Source organism: Vespula vulgaris, chromosome 13 (genome assembly GCF_905475345.1).
Source record: "Vespula vulgaris chromosome 13, iyVesVulg1.1, whole genome shotgun sequence".
Classification (NCBI taxonomy): domain Eukaryota; kingdom Metazoa; phylum Arthropoda; class Insecta; order Hymenoptera; family Vespidae; genus Vespula; species Vespula vulgaris.
The window spans coordinates 5008262-5029204 of NC_066598.1; the positions used below are offsets into that span (position 1 = coordinate 5008262).

Consider the following 20943-nt stretch of genomic DNA (forward strand, 5'->3'; position numbering starts at 1 on the left):
TCATAGAACAAAAAGTATATCTGTTTTTGTGAAGCCAGTTGATTACTTGTTTATCAATGACAACTAGAACGAAGGATCATTTCATTTGAACAAAATGTCGACCGATAATAAATCGATCAGACAGAGAGAGAGAGAGAGAGAGAGAGAGAGAGAGAGAGAGAGAGAGAGAGAGAGAGAGAGAGAGAGCTTAGGCACAATGGTCTTTTTCGTTGGATTGCGTTAAGATCAGAGGCCGGTTGATCGTTAGGATCAAAGTCGTGTTGCCACATTAGGAAACGTTTCCCAACTTGGTCTCTCTACGAGCTTACACAAGCTAAGCAAAGTCATGATATCGTAAAACACAATCGTGAGAAAACGAAAATGTTCGGTTAATTTATTCGTTTGAAACTACGCTGTTAACAGCAAGCTTCATTTGCAGTGAATATATACGTATGTGTAAATATTGTATATTTTATATTCTATGTGTTACTATCTTCTTCCGTTCGTTATTCGACGAACTCAATGTACTCCTGCGTATGTGAAATCTATATCATAAATGAATCTATCTTTGACCCGTAATTAGAAAAAATAAATTAATAATAAAAACAAAATTTTATATATATGTAAATAAATATATATGTATATAATATTTTGTATGATATTATTATCTACATAAAAGTTTTATATGCATAAGAATAAAAAGTAAATATAGAAAAAGATATATTATTCATTATATTATATATTAAATATAATATAATTAATATATTTGTATAATAGAATATAAAACTAGTCTTACACATAATAAATATTTGATATGCCCTTATTATGGATATGAAAAGTTTACGTGCATAATAATAATAATAATAATAATAATAATAATAATAATAATAGTAATAGTAATAGTTATAGTAATAGTAATAATAGTAATAATAATAATGATAGTGATAATGATAATGATAATGACAATGATAAAATAATAAATATAAATAAATAAATTAGGTTCTTATACTCTCCTTTGCATCTATCTAATGTTTTTAATTTCTAATCGATATATCTATTTTCTTTGAGCTAAAAAAAACTATAGTCGAGGTAACCAAGAGGTATATAAAGCATTGAATTTATTAGACATCGTAAACCTAGGAATATAACTACTTCGAAGAACGGGTAAAAGAAAAAAGAATTAGAATTAATCTGTACGTACATGCTCGTACTTCTATATACGAGTTAGTAAAGAAGCAAATAGATGCCCTTGAACAAAAGAAAATATTGTTAAAGTATATGTATATTTTAAATAAAAACATTGAATATATTATGTAAAGTATCAATATTTTTTCTACGTCAAAAGTAAACGTTATTTCGTTTATCATTGATTGACGTGAAAAGTGTATGAATTAAATAAATAAATGTTATGATTTTAGCAATTATAATGTGTTTTAACTGATTAAAAAATAACGAATTGATTGACCACATAAATAACAGGGATATACAATAATAACTTTACAGGTACTATGGTGTCTGAATATATTTGGTTTATTACATATTTTGGAAACATCTATTTATTTTTATTTATTTGATCAGTATTTTTATTAATTAATGATAAATATTTTGTAAAATGAATATTTTTTCAGTATTTATAATAAAATATCAGTATGTAATATAACTAGTAAATATCAATAGATAAAATAAATAATTAACATTTTACATCTGGATTTATTATAAATACATCTGGATTTATGATAAATTATTACATTTACCAATATTTTAATGAAAATACTGAGAGTTCTTATATTAATTGGTTTAATACTAATCACTTATATTACGTACTGATAAATTATTATATTTACAAATATTCTGATTAAAACTATGAGTGTTTGTTAAAACTCTAACACTTCTAATCGTATTTTTGTAATATTATTAATACAAAATACTATAATACTCTAATATAATTATATTACATACTGATACTTTATTATAAATATTAAACATTTATTGAAAATATTGATTTAAAATGTTTAAAAATATTGATCCAATGAATAGCAACTTATTTGATTCGGTTTATTGACTCAACAAAGCTTTTTTTATTTTAACTACGTTCATCCATTCTCCTCTCTTTTCTTTGATCAAAACAATAATAACTTCCAGTAACATTTATATTTTCTTCTACTGCTCATTCTAACAAGAAGCTTTATATAGTTGAAGGGAATCTAACCTTATACATTTATCGCTCAAAAGCATGCTATCGAAAACCAAAGGACTTTTAAAGCTGTTCCACATTCGAATTGGGACAATCGAAGAAATTGAATTATTTGATTTATTGTTTCTTATTGATTATGAAGAAGATAAAAAAACAAAAAGATAGAAAGTTAAGTTAGAAATCGTTACTTGTGTACGCGATAATAAAAGTCGACATACATATATATGTATGTATGTATTTATATATATATGATATATATATATATATATCAGAGATAAAACTTTTTACGTAATCTTGTTAGCTTTTAATCGATATTAATTATCGATATTGACACGAATTTTGTGAGCTCGAAGATCGTCTCATTTATTCATTTATCATTGACAAAATTATGAAAAATTAAAATACATATGTATATATATATATATACATTATCTTTCCCACTCTCCCCCTCATAGAGAAAAAGAAACAAGAAAAGCGCGAGAAATTCAAATAGACGAGAATGCGAAGGACGGTTAGAAAGAGAGAGAGAGAGAGAGAGAGAAGTTGAAGAAAAAGAGAACCACTGTCGACAGATAGTTACTACGTGTATGTGTTACTATTCTCGGTCGGTGGCATTCCGATAAGCCGTGTGCCAAATCTCGGTCCAAGACTGGACGAGAACGACATACATCCAGATTAGCGTGGAGATGCTGATCCCAACAATATCCTTTGATTTTATTTCTTTAAATCTCGACTTTTTTTATCGTAAAAAAAAGTATTTATAGAAAATTTCCATTTCGATATCTATATTCTAAACGTTTTTTCGATTCAAATTTCCCACTCTTTCTTTTTTCTTTTTCTTTTTTTTTCCAAAATTATTACTATTCTTAATAACAATTTGAATTTGTCCATTATTAATCCATTCGATAAATATGAAAAATTTATTGAAATAAATAGGAAATAAAAGATGAAAAAGAATCGGGTTGAGAATCACCGATACAAAAGTATTTATCTCGCGTCTCTTAATTTATTCTGATAAATATTCTGATTAAAATAAATACAAAATAAGAGATGAAATAGCATATTCATCGATATGGTTGAGAATCACTGATACAAAGTATCTCTCGTTACACATTAGCACGATCGATAGAAGGCCGCGTTTGTTTTACCACCGAAGTCGTTTTATCATTCGAATGTTGTGTCGTTAACTAGTTCACAAGGTTTTACTAGAGAACCTACGAACGAACCGACATGTGCACCTTCCGTATTGTTTTTATTCCTATATATACCCGTGTGTGTGTGTGTTTTTGTTTGTGTTCGTTCACCTGATTCCTGACGTCACGTTCTGGATCCGGTGTGTATATGTCGACGACCTTTAACTAGCAATACTCCAACGATCGCGTTTTGTTCGTTTGAAAAATCCCGCTAATGTGGCCAGTTTTACTATCTCTCTCACACACACACACTCATTCGTACGACACCCACCCATAGACAATTTCACTGTCTGACGCAACAAATCTTTCCTTGTCTCAGATACATGTAGTTCGATTGAAGAAAACTGAATTTCTCTATCCCCTTTCTGTTTCAAGCAAAATTTGAGAATGAGGATTGTTTGGTTTTTGTAAAATAATCTTAATCGCATTCCAAACGAAATCTAATCATGGTTAGAAGAAAAAAATGATAGATAGCATTAAGACCTTCGTATCGTTTATGAGTTCTTAGTTCATTTTTATGGTACATTCGAAATATGTATGTATGTATGTATGTATGCATTGATTTATTACTAAGTTATATGTTCACAAAATTACGCCATCTTTTGGGTCATCGCCATTTTGTCTTATCTTAAATTTATCCATATATAAAAAATTATGAATTATTTATGAAGAAAATTTCTTATTATTTTTTGTTACAGATCACACCGTGCAATACACCAGCAACGCCACCGAATTTTCCGGAAGCGTTAGCTGCATTTTCGAAAATGTCGGCTGGTGAAAAAACTCCCACAGGTAATAAAATAAAAATTAAAGGAATAATAAAATAAATCTTATGAAAGAAAATTTTTGCAAATGATTGACAAAAGTTTCAAAACACATTTCTCTACAATTATTATTGTTGTTATTGTTGTTGTTGTTAAATTAGATTTACGTTTAGTAAAAAAAAAATATTTCTTCCTATAAATTTCATAAGGCGAAATGATATTGGGATATTTTTGTTATATTACGTTTAAAATTGCGTCACTGTTTAGTAAAAGTTTTATATTTCAAATTCAACCTTTTAGAAAAATTTGATTTGCAAAAGATTGACTTTTAAATGCAATTTTATATTTCAATATGCCATGAATTGCTCGAGGCGTCTATAAAAGTGTCGATTGATCGTGTGTGTGTGTGTGTTTGTGTATTCGATTTCAATTAATATTTGAATTTTACCAATATATATAAATCATCGTCACGTATGTGTATACGTCTATCTCGCAACTCTTTTAATATTCCTTTTTAATCGGATAATATTTAACGTCTAAAAAAGAACATACTTTCTTTTCTTTTTTCCAAATAAAAAAAAAAAAGAGAAAAAAAGGATAAAAAAGAACGAACAATCAATCATATGGAAATATATATACGCATACATATAACATATATATGTATATACACACATATATAAATGTCGTTTCTCTTCGCAGACAAATGTATGAACAAACAAGAAAGGAACATAGCAACATGTGTAATATAACGTTTTGGAACGATCGAGTCTCGAGTCTCGTAACGTTGGCAGCAAGCCCGAAACATTCCCCGCCGAGCGTGTATACACGGGGGTTGCATACATTAAACTCGTAGTTGCCTCTCTCTCTTTCCAATCCCTCCCTCATATCTTTCTCTCTGTCTCCTTTCAGGCATGTCTCCGAGCCAAAACGGGTTGCAACAAAGTTCAACGGCGACAGTGGCGCAGCATCACGGGGTCCGGTGTAGCATCTCCGGCAATGCACAACAGCAAGTTGTACCGAGCCAACAACAATTTGGCTTGGGTGAATTACAAAGATAAGGAGAAGAGAAGATGCGAGCCGATAGGAAGATGCGTCTTATCACGCGTTTGTACGAAGATGTGGAGAGGAAAGAGGAAGAAAAAGATAATAATAACGATGATGATGATAATGATGATGATGATGATGATAATGATAATGATGATGATGATGATGATGATGATGATGATGATGATGATGAAAAAGAAAAAAAGACGACGATGACGATGATAGTGATCATACGAGATGATAGAAAAAGCTTGATCCTCGATATGGTGTTTCACAAATCGAGGCAAAAAACAAACAAAACGAAAAAAAGTATTGCTTGGTTCTCCTACGGCTAATAACATACACTGACAGCTACGACATAGCGAGTAGCACCCACGTGACTTTCCCTCTAGCGGAGAACTTACGACTCACGACGACGATATACGAGCAAATTCGAACGAAGCCGAGCAAAACCGAACGAAAGCGCGATCGAACGAGAGTCACGTTAGTGTCTCTATTGCTCGGACTCGTTCGAATTTCCTTTCTTTGTATTTGTTCTCTCTCTCTCTCTCTCTCTCTCTTTCTCTTTATTATACTCTCCTTTACTATCTTACTCTCTTTTGTCAAACGTCGTGTCGTGTCTCACAAAAAAGCTGCAATTGTTTCCTATTCGTTTTTACTCCTCTTACTCTTCTTTTCATTGATTTTTTTTCTTTCTCTTTCTTCTTTTTAAAAGGAACAGTAGTGTTCCTACGACTACGAAAGACAGAAATACCCTTTAGCGTTTATCGAAAATAATAGTACATAATCCACAGGGAGTTTGTGTAGTGTGTGATTTGATGTAAAAGCGGTGAGAGTAACTTGTCGAAGCCATGATTTAAAAAAGAAAGTGTAAAAGAATTCATAAAATGGCTCCGTAAAGTATCCGCTGTTCTGTTTCACTTCGTTTATTTTATGTTTGATTGAGAATATATCAAACGATAGGCTTATATAAATATGTACGCGTTTGTCACTGGGGAGCTTTCCAACAATTATGGAAGGCTGTGAAAACAAAATAAAAAGTACGAAAGATGGAGGTTCCTCGTCTCCACGTGACGTGAATACGAAAAAAATGAATTCGAAAAAGCGATAAGAATTCTCGACTTTCTTTCATTATAAACCAACTGGAATTTAAAATAGGGCTGTTCGTTAAATTCGAATTACCCGCCGTCTAATACGCCTGGCAAAGAGTGGCGCCATCGTAGCAAAATCCATCAATTTTTATTTCAATATGAACTTCATTTAAAAAACTTAACTTCACACGATCGTAAAATTGTAAAGATCGCCTTTTTTTTAAGAAAACCAATGCTCTATTTATTTATTTATTTATTTCTTTTTTTGGACAAAATCGTCCAGTACTATTGAAAATGTACCGATTGAGTAAAATCACTTATTTTGAGTCCACAAAATGAAAGTGCATAAGTACAGTCCTTTTTCAGTTTACTATGAGTAAAATACAAAAAAAAAAAAAATATAAAATAACCAGAAAAAAATTACAAAAAAAAAATCAAATATAAATGTTACAGAGATTATGTTACTGCCTATTATATGCATGGAATAATTCCAGTCTCTCTCTATCTCTTTCTTTTTCTCTTCTATTCTCACGAACAACTGATAACGATCCTTACCTAATCAGAATTTAGCAGATATACAAAAATTATTTATTTTTTTCTATTTTTTCGACATAAAACATCTCAATGAGAGATATCAATCGATCGATCAATCAATCAGTCAATTGTACGTTCGAATTCGTTCAGCATTGAAATCCCAGCTTCTACTTCTACGGCAAATAAATAAATAAATAAATATTATTATTATTATCATTAGTTATAGCGACATGAGTTTAGTTTTATTAAATTCCGTCGAATATTAATGACAAAAATAAAAAACCCTTGTTGTTGTTAATAACAATCGCCGTAGGCAAAAAACTAAACAAATTGAATGTATGTACGTATATATGTATGTATGTATGTGCTGATGAATGAATGAACGAATGAATAAATGTGTTTTCATCGACAGATAATGAAAAAACTAAGATTGAATAACGTGAGGATCTCTCTCTTTTTCTCTCTTTTTTTATATATATAAATAAATGTATCATCGAATAGCCCATATTACGATCTTGCAAAACAGAAAAAAAAGAAAAGCCGCAAGAAATATGTAACTTGTAACTTGAAAAAAAAAGCGTGTTGTAATAGAATTTTCAAATATGTTGAGAGATATTATTAGTTGGTCTTGTTGGACTTTCGCTGTAGCTTTTTTCGCCTTGCATTCGTTTATGTAAATACTTATTATTATTTTATTACTATTATTATATTATTATTATTATTAATTATTATTAGTAGATATCAGTGATAAAACGAGAAGGAAATACGATAAGAAATGGTTTTTCTTTTCCATAAGGTACACGCTTTAATATCTTCCTTGTGTTTGTAACTTGTAGGCTATTAAGACAAAAATGCTATTATGTTAATTAAATAATATTATTATTAATTATTAATTTTATTATTATTAATTACTATTATTGTTTATTTCATTATTAAATATATAAATAACGATTTATGTAAATAATTTAGAAGGAGAAAGAAAAAAGAAAAAAAAAATTATCTAAATAAAACATTAATAATGGTGCTTTCATATATGTACTATTAAAATTTTATGCGTCTCTTTCGTTAGACCTTTATATCGAATGACGACACCGTCGTTGTTTTCGTTCCGTTTTGAGAATTAATGAAATATTTTTATAAATCGACTATCGGCAACAACAAAAAGACGTTATGTGTGTGCGTGTGTATATATATACATACACACATATTAATAAATTAATAAATTAAAAGAAGATCACAGATGCGTGAGAAATAGATAATAATTTGATGCTTATTATTAATTAGAGATTATAATACGTTTTCGATTCAGAAGTTATTAGTCATTATCACGATGAATCATTCTTCCATTTCATACTACATATATATATATATATATATATATATATATATATATAATACATATATACATACATATATATAAAATTATATATATTAAAAATCACGTATGATTTGTGGCAATACTACTTTCCTGTACACTATATATATATATATATATATATATATATATATATATATATATGTATGTATGTATGTAGATATATACATACACACATATAAAATAGTGTATGTATATGTGTCCGTTTCATGTAGAAAATGTATATACAATTGATATATACCAATGACAATATCGAAAATGTATAATTTTCAATCTCATTCTTGCTCTATATCTTTCATCAGATAGTTTCAACACCTTTGCCTAGATCAGACCATCTATCTGGCACTGGTAGAAAATAACGATGCATCGCTGCTATAAATCTAGCTCTATATTCCTCTGGTGAGATTATGGTTGGTAATTTTCCTTGGCCACCCAATATGCCGGATTTCTTCACCATTGTTTCCAATTTTTTATCCCACGTGAACGTCCTTATATAATCTGATACAATAGCAATAATTAGTAAATTTTTAATAAGAAATGTGAAACGCGCGCGCGTGTGTGTATGTATGTATGTATGTATGTATATATGTTTGTGCGCAATAAAAAAAAAAAGAAACATACCTATTATACCCAAAACAAGTTCACCTGAACTCGGTTCCAATCCTACCAATAGCGAATAGTCCATAACAGAATTGTCTGCTAAAAATTTGGTGTCGCTTTTAATCGCTTTGTTTAATACAACCTTGGAATGAGATCTGATGTATAAAGGTGAGTCGCAGCTCACTAAAACGATTAAATTATAATTATGAGATAAAAGTATTATGGCAAACTTTTTAAAGAACGCCAATAACACCTACTGTTTAATAAATTTTCATCCAACAAAACTAATTCCCCTTCATGGTCGATATCATCTGGATTTACCAGTCGATTCCTTATGGATCCTTTCAAATCGAACTTGTCAGTGATCTCTCGATTATAAAATAAATTCTCCATTACCAAAACACTCGTTCTTATGCCATTGTTAGTCGTATCATTTTTGAAAGATACTCTATAAACTCCAACTATCTTTCCTAGTAATGTCGGTTGTTTCATTTGTTGACACTTCTCCATATAAGCAAAGTAATTTGGTGCGAACCTTAAAAATATTTGCATTTCTAGTTTGGACATTTCCTTTATAATGAATCGGTCGTCTGAAAGTAATTAATCGTTGAGGAAAATATATAGAAATTTGATAAATTTATATTCAATAGTATATGTACGTGAGAATACCTCTACTTTTACAAAAAGCACTTCCACTTTTTCCACCCCTAGCTACCCATTGGACAGTTCTGCTCAAACTTCTAATATATCCATCTTCACCGCAAGGTAAGACGTTCTCTCTTAAAGCAGCAAATTGAGCTGCAAAATATATCCTACAATAAAAGTTTGTCGTTGTATCGTTGAACTGAACTTCAATGTAATTCTGCTGTTTTATTTGTTTCTTGTCTTCGTCAGTTTCTGTTGAAACGTTAACGTTTTGTACCGTTGAATCCACGCTTGAAACATTCTTATCAGATTCTATCGGACTGGCAGGATTCGGACTGTTGCCTCTTAAGAATGATAATACTGATGGTCTCTTGAAATCTCCTGATTGTGTTAATTCTGAAGAATTTTCCTTGTTCTCAGAAAATTTACGTTTGTACAATGGACTGGAATTCAATTCTGGACCTTTCGTCACACGAAGTAATTCTTGCAGACTATGTTTGTAATCATGAGAATCTAATGCATAGGCTATTATAGAAGATAACTCTGATTCATAGACCACCACTGGTACAAGAGATCTGAAAAAAAGTTAGCGTTATATAATTGATATATTACATCTGTATTATTTGACTAGATAATATCTACCCAAGTGGAAGTAAAGTATGTTCCAATGGGCCTAATGGATTAGCTATCGGTTGAGTTACTGGAATAGAGGGTAATAATTGAGACAAGATCGTCTTTTTCTTTTTCTTTTTATCAGGCATGTCTTCCGATGTCAAAGGTAAAACATCCGAATAAGATCTCTGATGCATTTTAGGTGATCCCTGCACGATGATGATATCTTCAGGATTACTGATCTCTGGAATTTCATTATCAGAATTTTCCATTATATCTATACTCTGCAAATCGTTCTGTATCACTGCGATTGCATCCACTGCATTATAATCAGCCGACATTGGACTTAGATCCTCCAATTGTGATTCCGATGCAGTGTCCTCTGTTATATATCCATCAGTATCTATCATACCACTGCTACCAGTTGTCATAGATCGTTCAGTGAACTTTCTCGTTCGTTCATCTTTCTTTTTAGTTGAGATTTCTAAAATCCTTGTGTTCCAGGTAGACACAGCTTCAGAAATCAACCTTTTTAATATGACGATACCATCTTCGATTCTATACATAAGAGCTTGTACCTGCTTTTCTGAAATCTTCCCTTCGAGTTTTTTATTTTCTAAAGTCGGAGAGGTTAATTTCAATTGTATCTCCTCTATCTTATTCTTGAAATACTGTTGATCTTTCATCATTTGTTGCTTAGCAGCATTTATACTCTCAATGTCTGTTTGTAAGGAACTTAACTTTTCTCTTATACATGTAAAAACATCGTCCCCCTTTAAAGCCAAACTTTTCATCTCTTCGATAACATTAGCATGTTGTTTTGGATCATAAATAATATTTATAACGGGTGGTGGTAAAGAAATCTCCCATTGAGAGATCTTTGTGTACTTGAATACGGCTAACATGTTTTTCCTCGTGAAATACTGATAATGATCATGATGAAGAGAATGTTGACAATTGTCAGCACCTCTTCTTGTATACGCACTACCATGAAATCTTAATTCAAGATATTTAGCAAAAGATAGAGACCAAGTATCATCTGACATTGGTACGACTGGTGAAACACTTTTACATTTTATACACTTGCTCCACATAAGAATTTGATTAGTATTTTCCTGACCGAAAGGTTCAGAATTCATTTCTCTTAAACCAATCCGTACACAGCCACCATCGTGAGCAAATCGTCTTACGTGTTGAGCAATTTGCGCTCGACAAGTTTTAGCACGACATTTGTATTCTGAAGTTAGGCAATAACGTTCTAGAAAACATCCCAATGCTATATCGTTCCGCCCATATAGATCCATGTTAACAGTCCAGGGATATACACAAAAAGATGGAGTATTATTGCTAGTATGCGACAAGCTACAGAACAGTACGGACAAACGTTGATGGTTAACAGGATCCAAACAGTCTGGCCAGGTAGATTTTGGCTCGGTAGTCTCTACTTGTACGCTTTGCTGTTGCTTTTCTATTACAACATTGTTCGTTGGATACAGTCGACTTCCACAAGCTCTGAAATGTGCTAGAAGTGCCTGAACTTCTTTACTTTCAACATCGGTTGTTAATTTTGCTTCTGTAAATGGATGCCTAGGTTTAAGTTTTAAATTTAACAGAGGTTTATCAGGTACATTTTGTTCCACAGAAACGCTACTGGTTCTCGTTTCCTTCGTTTTATCTAAAAACTGTTCGGAATAAAAGATTTCTCTTGGAAAGAAGGTTCTTAAAACACAGTTTCTTCCAGGTTCGGTCTCTAAATAAGGTACCGAAAATTTTAAATAAGGTGACATGCTTAGAATTGTACCCTCTAAAGCTTTCTTAAACTTATTTAACAATGGTAAGTCAGCGACACTCAGGCACTGCCCGTTTGGACTAGTCTGATCAAAGACATCTTCTTCATCTTCGTTTAAATATTGATGCAGTGGATCACTATGATCACTGATAGATTCACCATAAATGCGTTTCTCTTCTACGCATCTTGGTACGTTACTTTGTTCTTCTAATTTTAAGTCCGGATTGTTTCCAGAATTAGATAAATCATTTTGTATATCTGTGTTATCCCTGACGGTGCTCAAAGTAACATTCAAATTGCTATCATCTCGAATAGTGTTTCTGGAAGATTGATCTAAAATTTTTGAATCATTCCTATTTGATCGGATCTTTGTTTTAAATAATTTCAAAGTATCGTAAGGATCACAGTCTTCGTTCAATATAGAAGATATCTGCTTAAGCGCAACCGAGTTCAATAAATTATCATTTCCACTAGGATTTTCCATATCTTCATCTTTCACAGACGTGTTGCGATTATTTGGATATGTATTATCTATGCTCTGCCCATTGCTAGAAATATTCCTATTATCATAAATTTGTGATAATTTTGTATTCTCTTTGGTATCTATGCTTTCGTTATTTTCGACATTCGGCGAAGTCTCAACGTCATCTTTTCTTTTGGTACCCAATAATTGTTCGCTATTATCACTATCTGAAGTATTCTTCTTAAATGTTTCATCCAAAAAAGAATTGTCTTTCGGAGAAGGTGGTCTGGCGAATTCATCCATGAGAAAAGATTTTTCCAGACGCCAAGAATATGCAGCGAATATCATCATAGATGTAACATTTTTAACCTTCTTCAACTCTGGTAAAGATCCACCTCGTAGTAGGATGGTAGATCCCAAATGTGCGTTTGCGCAACCCTCAAAATACATTAACGTTTTTATCCCTTCTATCGAATCAAAAAAATAAAAGTTTTCATCGTGTATTTTATTATTTATATCAAACCATATAATATACTCACTTCGATCGTTAGGAAAATTACGTAGATAAAATTTTTTACATGTACCAAGCATGTAACGAGCACTAATATGAGCATCAACAGTTTTTACAATATTTGCACCGGTACATCTGGCTATTCGTTCTAGTACACTCAACTTAACATTTAAAATAAGAGTAACGCCACATTCCCTGAGTCTATCTTGTGCTAATCTAGAAACAGATCGATGAACGAGAACTATGTCAGGTCCAAGAGCAGTAATTCTAGCTACCGTATGACCCAAGTATTCATTCTCCTGTAATTATTTCATTACATTCTCCTGTATATATTGTTATTTTTACATAAATGGAGTCTATCGAAAAAATAAGTGTATATTTACCTGCATCATCACAGGTTCCAAACTTAATAATTTGCCTTCTACACGTTGATACATTAATCCACATTGTAGTAACAAAATTTTTGGATGAGCAATCATTGCATTCATTCCACGGTGAGCTACATTTTTGGTACAAACTACTCCTGATACTATTTCACAATCATCTCTGCTGCCTCCAGTACATTTTTTTATCTGTACATAATGTCGAATGTCTAAATCATCGGCATTGTGATTTAGATCAGGCTTGACATGATCTACTATTTGATGTGCAATGTTTAGTATAACTTCAGACCAAATTTGAGATAGACCTTCTTTGTTAAGAAGTTGTTTGATCAATGAGTCTTCGTGCTGCTTGTATACAGACCTGTAATAAATAAAAACGAAAATGGTTTTAGTAATAGTTATCTTTCAATCTTCTGTTTTATATTTTACTTACGTTAAACAGTTATAGGCACTCATTTCTCCAAACGCAGTTCTAAGATTAGTCATTTTATGCCAACCACTCTTTTCTTTGATTTCTTGTACTTGAAACGTATCACTTAAAAGATCATCAGATACTTTAAAGTTACATTCATGAGATTTTAGGTTTACCTCTTTCTGTTCGATAACTCCATCGTTACTGTCTATCGAGATTGTTGTTAAATCTTCAGACGTTGGCCTTTTCAATGTAACAGTCGATGCTTCTAGATTTAAATCTAAATAAAAACTTGAACTTGAGGATGGCAAACGACCACTAGTTTGTTGAACCGAATTAGATGGTTTTGACTCGCTTTCAGAATCTAAAATAAGTATATATTACAATACAGTACAATTATTTATATCAAAATAATAGATAATAATTACCTGTGGTTGAATCGTGTTGAGGTATAGTATTTACCCAAGCAGGTTCTTGCGCATCGCAAGTAGACTGATTTTCCGTTAATAAATCTGTACTTTGCATTTGAGATAATTGGACTGGTTTAAATATTGCTGCGGTATCGCTAAAAACGTTCTCAGAAGTAATAGGTTCTATAAAGCCTGCTTCGAGTAATGCTTGACCTATAGCAGTAGCTTGTACCCTATAAAATACATTGTATTAGAAATTGTTTACTCCTTTGGTTCGCATATCCTACGGTATATGCGAAAACTGCCTCGGATCGATTTGATATGTACGTTTCTATAAATTGCTTTACTAAGAGGAAAATATAAGTTTTCTGGAGGAAAGTTTTAGTATTTACTTTTTCTCAGACGAATCAAATACTGAATTATTGGCACTTTCGTTTTCTATTAAAAATTGATTTGACATTATGGATCAACTAAACCGAATATCATAGATGAAAGAAGTCAGTAGAACGTTTCGACTGTTACTAAACAACAGCACACAAAAGACTGAAGAAAAAAGAACCAGTGAACTGTCAAATAAAAGAGAAATACGATATCAGGCATTAGAGGTAACAATTAAGTGTGAACATAAGCCATTCAATACTCAGAAGAACGATAATCTGAATGTAAGGTACGGAAGCGATGTATCGGCTGGTGGCAGTTTTCGTATAGATATCGAAGGCTGACAGATCGGTTTGTTGACAACCGAAGGGTTAAATATATAACTTATTGTTATTATACCTGGTTGCTGCTTTATTCTGTGCTATCATCCAGTTTACTAATTCACTTGCTATGAAACAATTATGGTAACTTTTCAAACGAATTCTGTGTGTTTGTAATAAAATTGCCTGGCTTGATCTGAATAACTCTTCATAAACCATTCTTAGCGATGTTGAATTTTGAAGGGCAAGTGAACATTCTTGCGATGTTAAATAACTATTCGTTGATCTAGATCATATGTTTATTAAATAATATTAATTAAATGATCATAATTTTGTATTAAAAATAAAATAATTAAGTATACCGTCCAACAGCGTATTTTTCTTCCATGTAACCAACACTTGGTTTTCTACAAATAGAAGTTTCACCTTCCGTACATTCAGATGAGTTTTTTTGAGTTAAAGGCGGTGAATCGTTACCATATTTGACTTGGAGATCTTCCTGCAATGCTTTAAGATCTGCCGATAAATCGCTTCTCATATCTGATGACTGCAAATATGACAAAACCACTTTGCAACAGTATGTACATACTCTGAGATCACCTATGAAAAATTATTATTATTATGATAGAGTATCTAAATAAAGAACAATGTCAAAATATGTTATTTCCATACCGGTACATCCCATAATTTTTCCTGGAATTTGATCAGAACAACATTTTGAACAAAATATTTGTCCACAAACACGACAGTGATGTCTTCTACGAAAAGTTGTAAATCTTTCACCGCATTCGTAACATTGTTTGCTTACACTATCTGGCATCCAGTAACTCCTAAGTTGAGAATCTTTATATGACCTCAGATTCTATAATTAATATAATATGTCAATACAGTTAATTGAAACTATATAATAGTAATGAAGAAAAAACATACACTGCTCTTGGAAGCTACAATATTTCTTATACGTTTCAAAACACTTGGTAAACTACGACCCTCGTGCGTATCTAATGGAAAATTAATTATACTAGAACTATCTTCTTCTGGTGTCTTTTCTGTACTTTGCAATTGCTTCCAAGAATCAGAATCAGATGAACTTTGTTCGTCATTATTAGGAGAGGTAATGGAATCATCAGCATTTTGTGGACCTTCAAGATATGAATAGTATTTATTTAAAGTATAATATACTCATTACATTTGTAGAAAGAACTTAATTATTTCAAAACGTACTGCAGTACAAATTAAAATAATGAAAAATTACAACTGTAGCTTACTCCTGGCGAAGCTGAAGAATTTGGAAAAAAGTGAAGCAACAACAGGTTGACTTTCCTCCGGACTTAACGGAGCAAATTCCGTCAACTTTGACGGTGAGTTCATATTCTTATTCATTTTCTTTTTCCTTTTGCTTTAATTTATGCTATCTATCTATATACATTTTTAAACAAAACTTTACATAAGACACTCCTCTGTGAAACTACATCACTATTGATAACATTTGTACTGATGCTAGAGCTTTTGACAACAGCTTAAATAAAAGCGCCATCTTGAATCTATTCATAAAATAAGCTGCGTTACTTGAATACGCACCTTAACCTAAATGCGTATGTTCATTGGTTAAACTCCCCAACATATGTTATACTTTATGAGCGTTGATTGGTCAATTTTATCATTGACCATTTAAACAGTATAAATGGTGTCACTCGAAATTATCCAATAAGAAATAAGATTTTTGCGAATATTGTAATTTTACTTGTATAATGCACAGAACAGATGACACACCTTCCCACATCGTGATTTCGAAAATATTTGGAAACATTTTTCTCAACACATTGAATGACAGTAACGCACATACGTAACCTGTTTCGATAAGTGTATATCCACGATCAATTTAATTTAATTATTTTAATCGTCAAAGAATATCTTTTATTCTCAATTATCAAGGAATGTATAATGTTTATCGAATAACCTCATAAAACATTTATGATTGTATCATAATAAGAAATGAGATAAATTTATTATATGATTTATATGTGTTAAATATAGTACAAAAATGGAAGATTTACAGAAATTAGAGGAGGAAGCTAAAGCAAGAGCTACGCAACATGTGACAAATATGTTGCAGAGACCTGGGCAATTAGAAAAAATTGAAGCGTATAAGCGTAGAATAAGCAGAAAAAAAGCTTCTGTAGAGACTATGCTTAAAAGTGCAATGCAAAGTCAATTAGATGGTATTAGAGTTGGTTTTGAACAATTGCAAAGTTCTCTTGAAAGTATAACTACTATAAAAGAAGAATTAATGGAAATAGAAAAATTGTTTAGTATTGTACCAGGACTTAGTACTAAGCTGCAACCAGTTCAAGATGAAAACATGCGTCATTCTCAATATGTAACTGCTAAGGAAAATTTGAAACATATATTTACGGTACCTGAAAGCGTAGAGAAGACTAAACAATGGATAAACGAAGGTAAGCTTTTACATGCGCATCAAAGTTTAATGGATTTAGAAAATTCTAGAGACGATTTACTCTATGAACTACATAAGCTTCCAAACCAATCGACGGCAGATACCATTATGCTAAAGGCTTACTTTGAAGATGTAGAAATATTGTCGCAATTAATGGAAAAACAAATCAGACTTGTTTTAAGTCGTACTTTAAATACGGTAAGAAAAGAACCAACTGTTATAGTAACCGCGTTAAGGATCATAGAGAGAGAAGAGAAAGCAGATCATTTTGCAATTCAAAGGCACAGACAGAGTGGTTTTATGCCACCTGGAAGACCCAAATGTTGGAAAAATATGGCAATGAAAATATTGGAGAAGTCAGTAGCAAATAGAATCGAAGGTACTCATGTTGAGGAAAGAGCTGATAATAAAATGTGGTTGGTAAGATATTTAGAACTTACTAGACTTTTAATTCTTGAAGATTTGAGAGTAGTTAAAACACTTTGTGGTCCATGTTTTCCACCATGGTGGAATATTGTAAATACATTTGTAAAAATGTATCATACTAGTTTATCCCAACACTTAAAAGACATAATTACTAGTGGTTTAGAAGGAAACGAATATGTATCTTTGTTGGCTTGGATTATGAATACGTATACAGGACCGGAATTAATGAAACATCCAGAATTAAATATAGATCCAAGAGATATCGGTCCTCTTTTGAGTTCTGAAATAATAAATGATTTACAACAGAGGTATTTGAAAAATATGTGTCAAAATTACGAAGATTGGATGAAAAAGACTTTAGAAACGGAAAAAGTTGATTGGTGGAGCGGGATTCTACCAGAAAGTAGCACAGAAGAAGCTTATTATCATACTGCTGCACCTGTTATTATATATCAAATGATCGACCAAAATCTTCAAGTTACAAAAACAATTAGTTCTAATCTAACAGCTGATGCTTTGATCCTTTGCATAGAACAAGTTACTAAATATGGTTTTATGTATCGACAGGCAATATTAGAATTTAAAAGTAAACATTTTGAAGACAGAAGCCGCGTACCTTACTTCACTCATCATATGATTACTATTGTTAATAATTGTCTACAGTTTACAGAATTGGCTCAGCAAATAAAACAGATCTATTGGGTTCCTAATACAAGTGGCGATGCCACTGTAAAGTTTGAAAATCTTTTAGCTCATTATCAACAACTTAGAAATGAAGCAGCTGCTATTTTATTGGAGGAATCCTTTCTCGATTTAGAGCTTCATTTTCAAGATTTGATTACATCAAAGTGGTTACAATCGTCTATCCCAATTGCAACCATATGCGTTACTCTAGAGGATTACTTTCAAGATTATAATCATCTCAGTTCAAAAAATTTTGAGTACGTTATAATGGAAGCACAAAATCTTATAGCAAAGCGCTATATATCAGCCATGTTACAACGAAAAATATCCTTTAAGACCTACGACGAATGTTTAACTTGTACTTCAAAGATAATAACGGAAGCTGATAAATTAAAAAATTTCTTTGTTAGAATAGCACCTAAAGTAGGTAATTACAATTCACCTTTCGAGATAATCAAACGTCTTGCCGAAGTACTGCGTTGTGAAGATTCGGAGATCCTTTCTCTTGATTTACATTCACTAGTAGAGAAATATCCTGATATGACGGAAGATCATTTAGTCAGATTACTTAGCCTTAGAGGAGATATTCCACGAGGCGAAGCTAGAGAGAAGGTGTCTTATATCTTAGAGGCTCAACGCAATCGAAAAACACCACAAACTATAACCAATAGTATATTTAAACAAATAGTAATACAAGACAGCTTCCTTAGTTGGAAACCTTGAAACTGCAAAAATGTTTTTAGATCAAACGCAGTATAAATTTCTTTAAACGTAAAGCATAGTAAACTCAGCATAAAAATTTAAATTGATACTTAAATTACTATTATACTGATTCGCAGTAGCGCATAAAAAAAAAAACGAAAAACAAATTTGCCATTTTGTTGTCCATACACTAATCGCTTGTATATGATTTGCTTTTGTATGAGTGGAAAAAATTGAAATTTAAAAGTTCTATTTAAAAAGATGGTATAATAATGATCGTGAAGTTAGATTATACTTGTTGTATAATAATATTAATAATAATAATAATTTGCTTCGCGTCACTTAGTGCAATCTCGCGAATTTTATTGACTTGCCATCTACCTCACAATGACTGATGTAGCTTCAATAATAATAATAATGACGATAATATAATGAATACTAATAAATTCCACTGCCTTTGTACAAGATTTGTAACATATATATATATATATATATATATATATATATATATATATATATATATATATATATATATATATTATATTATATTGGTAGATAAATGTAATTAAATATGTAAAATTGATGCAAAAGAAGATGTTGAGCGATAATAGAGGGAATTTTTAGTTAATTAAGAAGCCATTGTACTTTAACCCTTAATAGAAAAAAATTGATATTATTCAAGATAATTGTATATGTGCGATGTCGTTTAGTTTTGTATATATCTATTTATTGCAGCATGTATGAACAAAATAATTATAATTCAAGAAATAATATATATTTTTATTTATACTGTATTTTCATTACTCGTACTTGACAATTTGTATTTTCTTTTCTTTTTTTTTAAGAAACGTAGAGGTTACCTCATTTTTTATAACGGTATAATTTAAACTATTTTTACAGAATGAAATAAAAAAGAAACAATTAAAATGGATGTTCGTTCTCAGAAGACACCTAATCGTGGGGAAAGAAAAAGAATACTAAAAAGGTAATCGATATATTTTAATTATATTACTCTGCATTATGGACATACGTCTGCTTCTAATCATTCGATGATACGACATTTATCTGTCGAGATCAAAGTTTCAAATTTCCATTAATTTGTCGTGTCTAATCGATCGAATCTTCCGCCATATCTATATAATATAATTATAACTGACAGTATCTTATAATTATAATTAATAGTAAATTAATTATAAAAAAAATTATTATCAGCGACTTAGGCGAATAAAAAGGAATTTGATAATGATTCGAACCAACTCATTAATTATCAATGTTTAATTACAAAAGTCACATTTTAACGATCCATTATTCCATCTTAGAAACACAATAATAATAATCGATGAAAATACTTAACGTCCTCGTGGAATAAAGGAAGAATATCATTCCGGAGTCGTTCACTCGTTTTAAAGTACTTCGATGTCTGCCTTGCCGAAAGCCACACTCCGTAGAAACACTTTGTAATTCACACACATATGTACACACGATAGACCATACCAGCCAACAAAGGTAATTCGACCAATGAGAATTTCGCATCAACAAGCCCAGGAAGAAAAAAAATCAGAAATCTTCTCTCTCATCCTTTCGTTCTGATAGCTCGACCAATAGTAATACTAATGTAAAACAGACTGACAAAGAACGGACCAATCACCGGCGTCATCGATAAACGAAATCATTCGATTGGTCGAAAGACTTACGGTCTCCGATAGGCGTGTCGAATGGGTGTAAACGATGTTAAAATAACCACGCCTACTAGTTTTCGTTCAATCGGGTTAGAGTCGACCAATGACACGATGGTAACGTTCGTCTGACAACGTGGCCTTGGTCGACGCCCCTGCATTTCTCTTGGCTAACTAACAGCGTTTCCCCGCATTCGAGAGTCGGCGCGTCGATGTCAGCCACTCGGCCAGCAAGTCCCGGCCACCCTTCCCTTCTGCGTTCGCAATTCACCCCCACCCCACTATCCTATCCTCCTCTTT

General features: G+C 31.6%; 3 protein-coding genes across 5 annotated transcripts in view; 2 read left to right on the forward strand and 1 right to left on the reverse strand.

Moving 5' to 3' along the window:
• LOC127068385 (UBA-like domain-containing protein 2) overlaps positions 1–5352 on the forward strand; it is a 17585-nt gene extending 12233 nt beyond the window's left edge. The window contains exons 3-4 of the mRNA XM_051004487.1: positions 4065–4158; positions 5040–5352. Of these exons, the coding sequence (XP_050860444.1) occupies positions 4065–4158; positions 5040–5188 (243 nt within the window). The 3' untranslated portion in view covers positions 5189–5352. The remainder of the gene's footprint in view (positions 1–4064; positions 4159–5039) is intronic.
• Positions 5341–16234, reverse strand: LOC127068367 (1-phosphatidylinositol 3-phosphate 5-kinase). 3 transcript variants are annotated; one of them, XM_051004447.1, is made up of 14 exons: positions 15966–16234; positions 15628–15839; positions 15370–15559; positions 15060–15297; positions 14777–14983; positions 14018–14232; positions 13611–13953; positions 13178–13538; positions 12823–13093; positions 10062–12750; positions 9444–9994; positions 9032–9364; positions 8796–8957; positions 5341–8672 (listed from the first exon to the last, which is right to left on the reverse strand). In XM_051004447.1, the coding sequence occupies exons 1-14, from the start codon at positions 16078–16080 to the stop codon at positions 8473–8475; spliced, it is 6087 nt and encodes a 2028-aa protein (XP_050860404.1). In that variant the 5' UTR covers positions 16081–16234; the 3' UTR covers positions 5341–8472. The 3 variants fall into 3 exon arrangements, with proteins under 3 accessions (XP_050860404.1, XP_050860403.1, XP_050860405.1); XM_051004446.1 differs by having other exon boundaries at positions 5341–8957; XM_051004448.1 differs by having other exon boundaries at positions 5341–8957; positions 15922–16108.
• A 484-nt stretch (positions 16235–16718) lies between these two features.
• On the forward strand, positions 16719–20430 carry LOC127068374 (exocyst complex component 3). Its single transcript, XM_051004470.1, has one exon. It carries the CDS (start codon positions 16742–16744, stop codon positions 18986–18988), a length of 2247 nt encoding a protein of 748 aa, XP_050860427.1. The 5' UTR covers positions 16719–16741; the 3' UTR covers positions 18989–20430.
• The last annotated feature ends 513 nt before the right edge of the window (positions 20431–20943 follow it).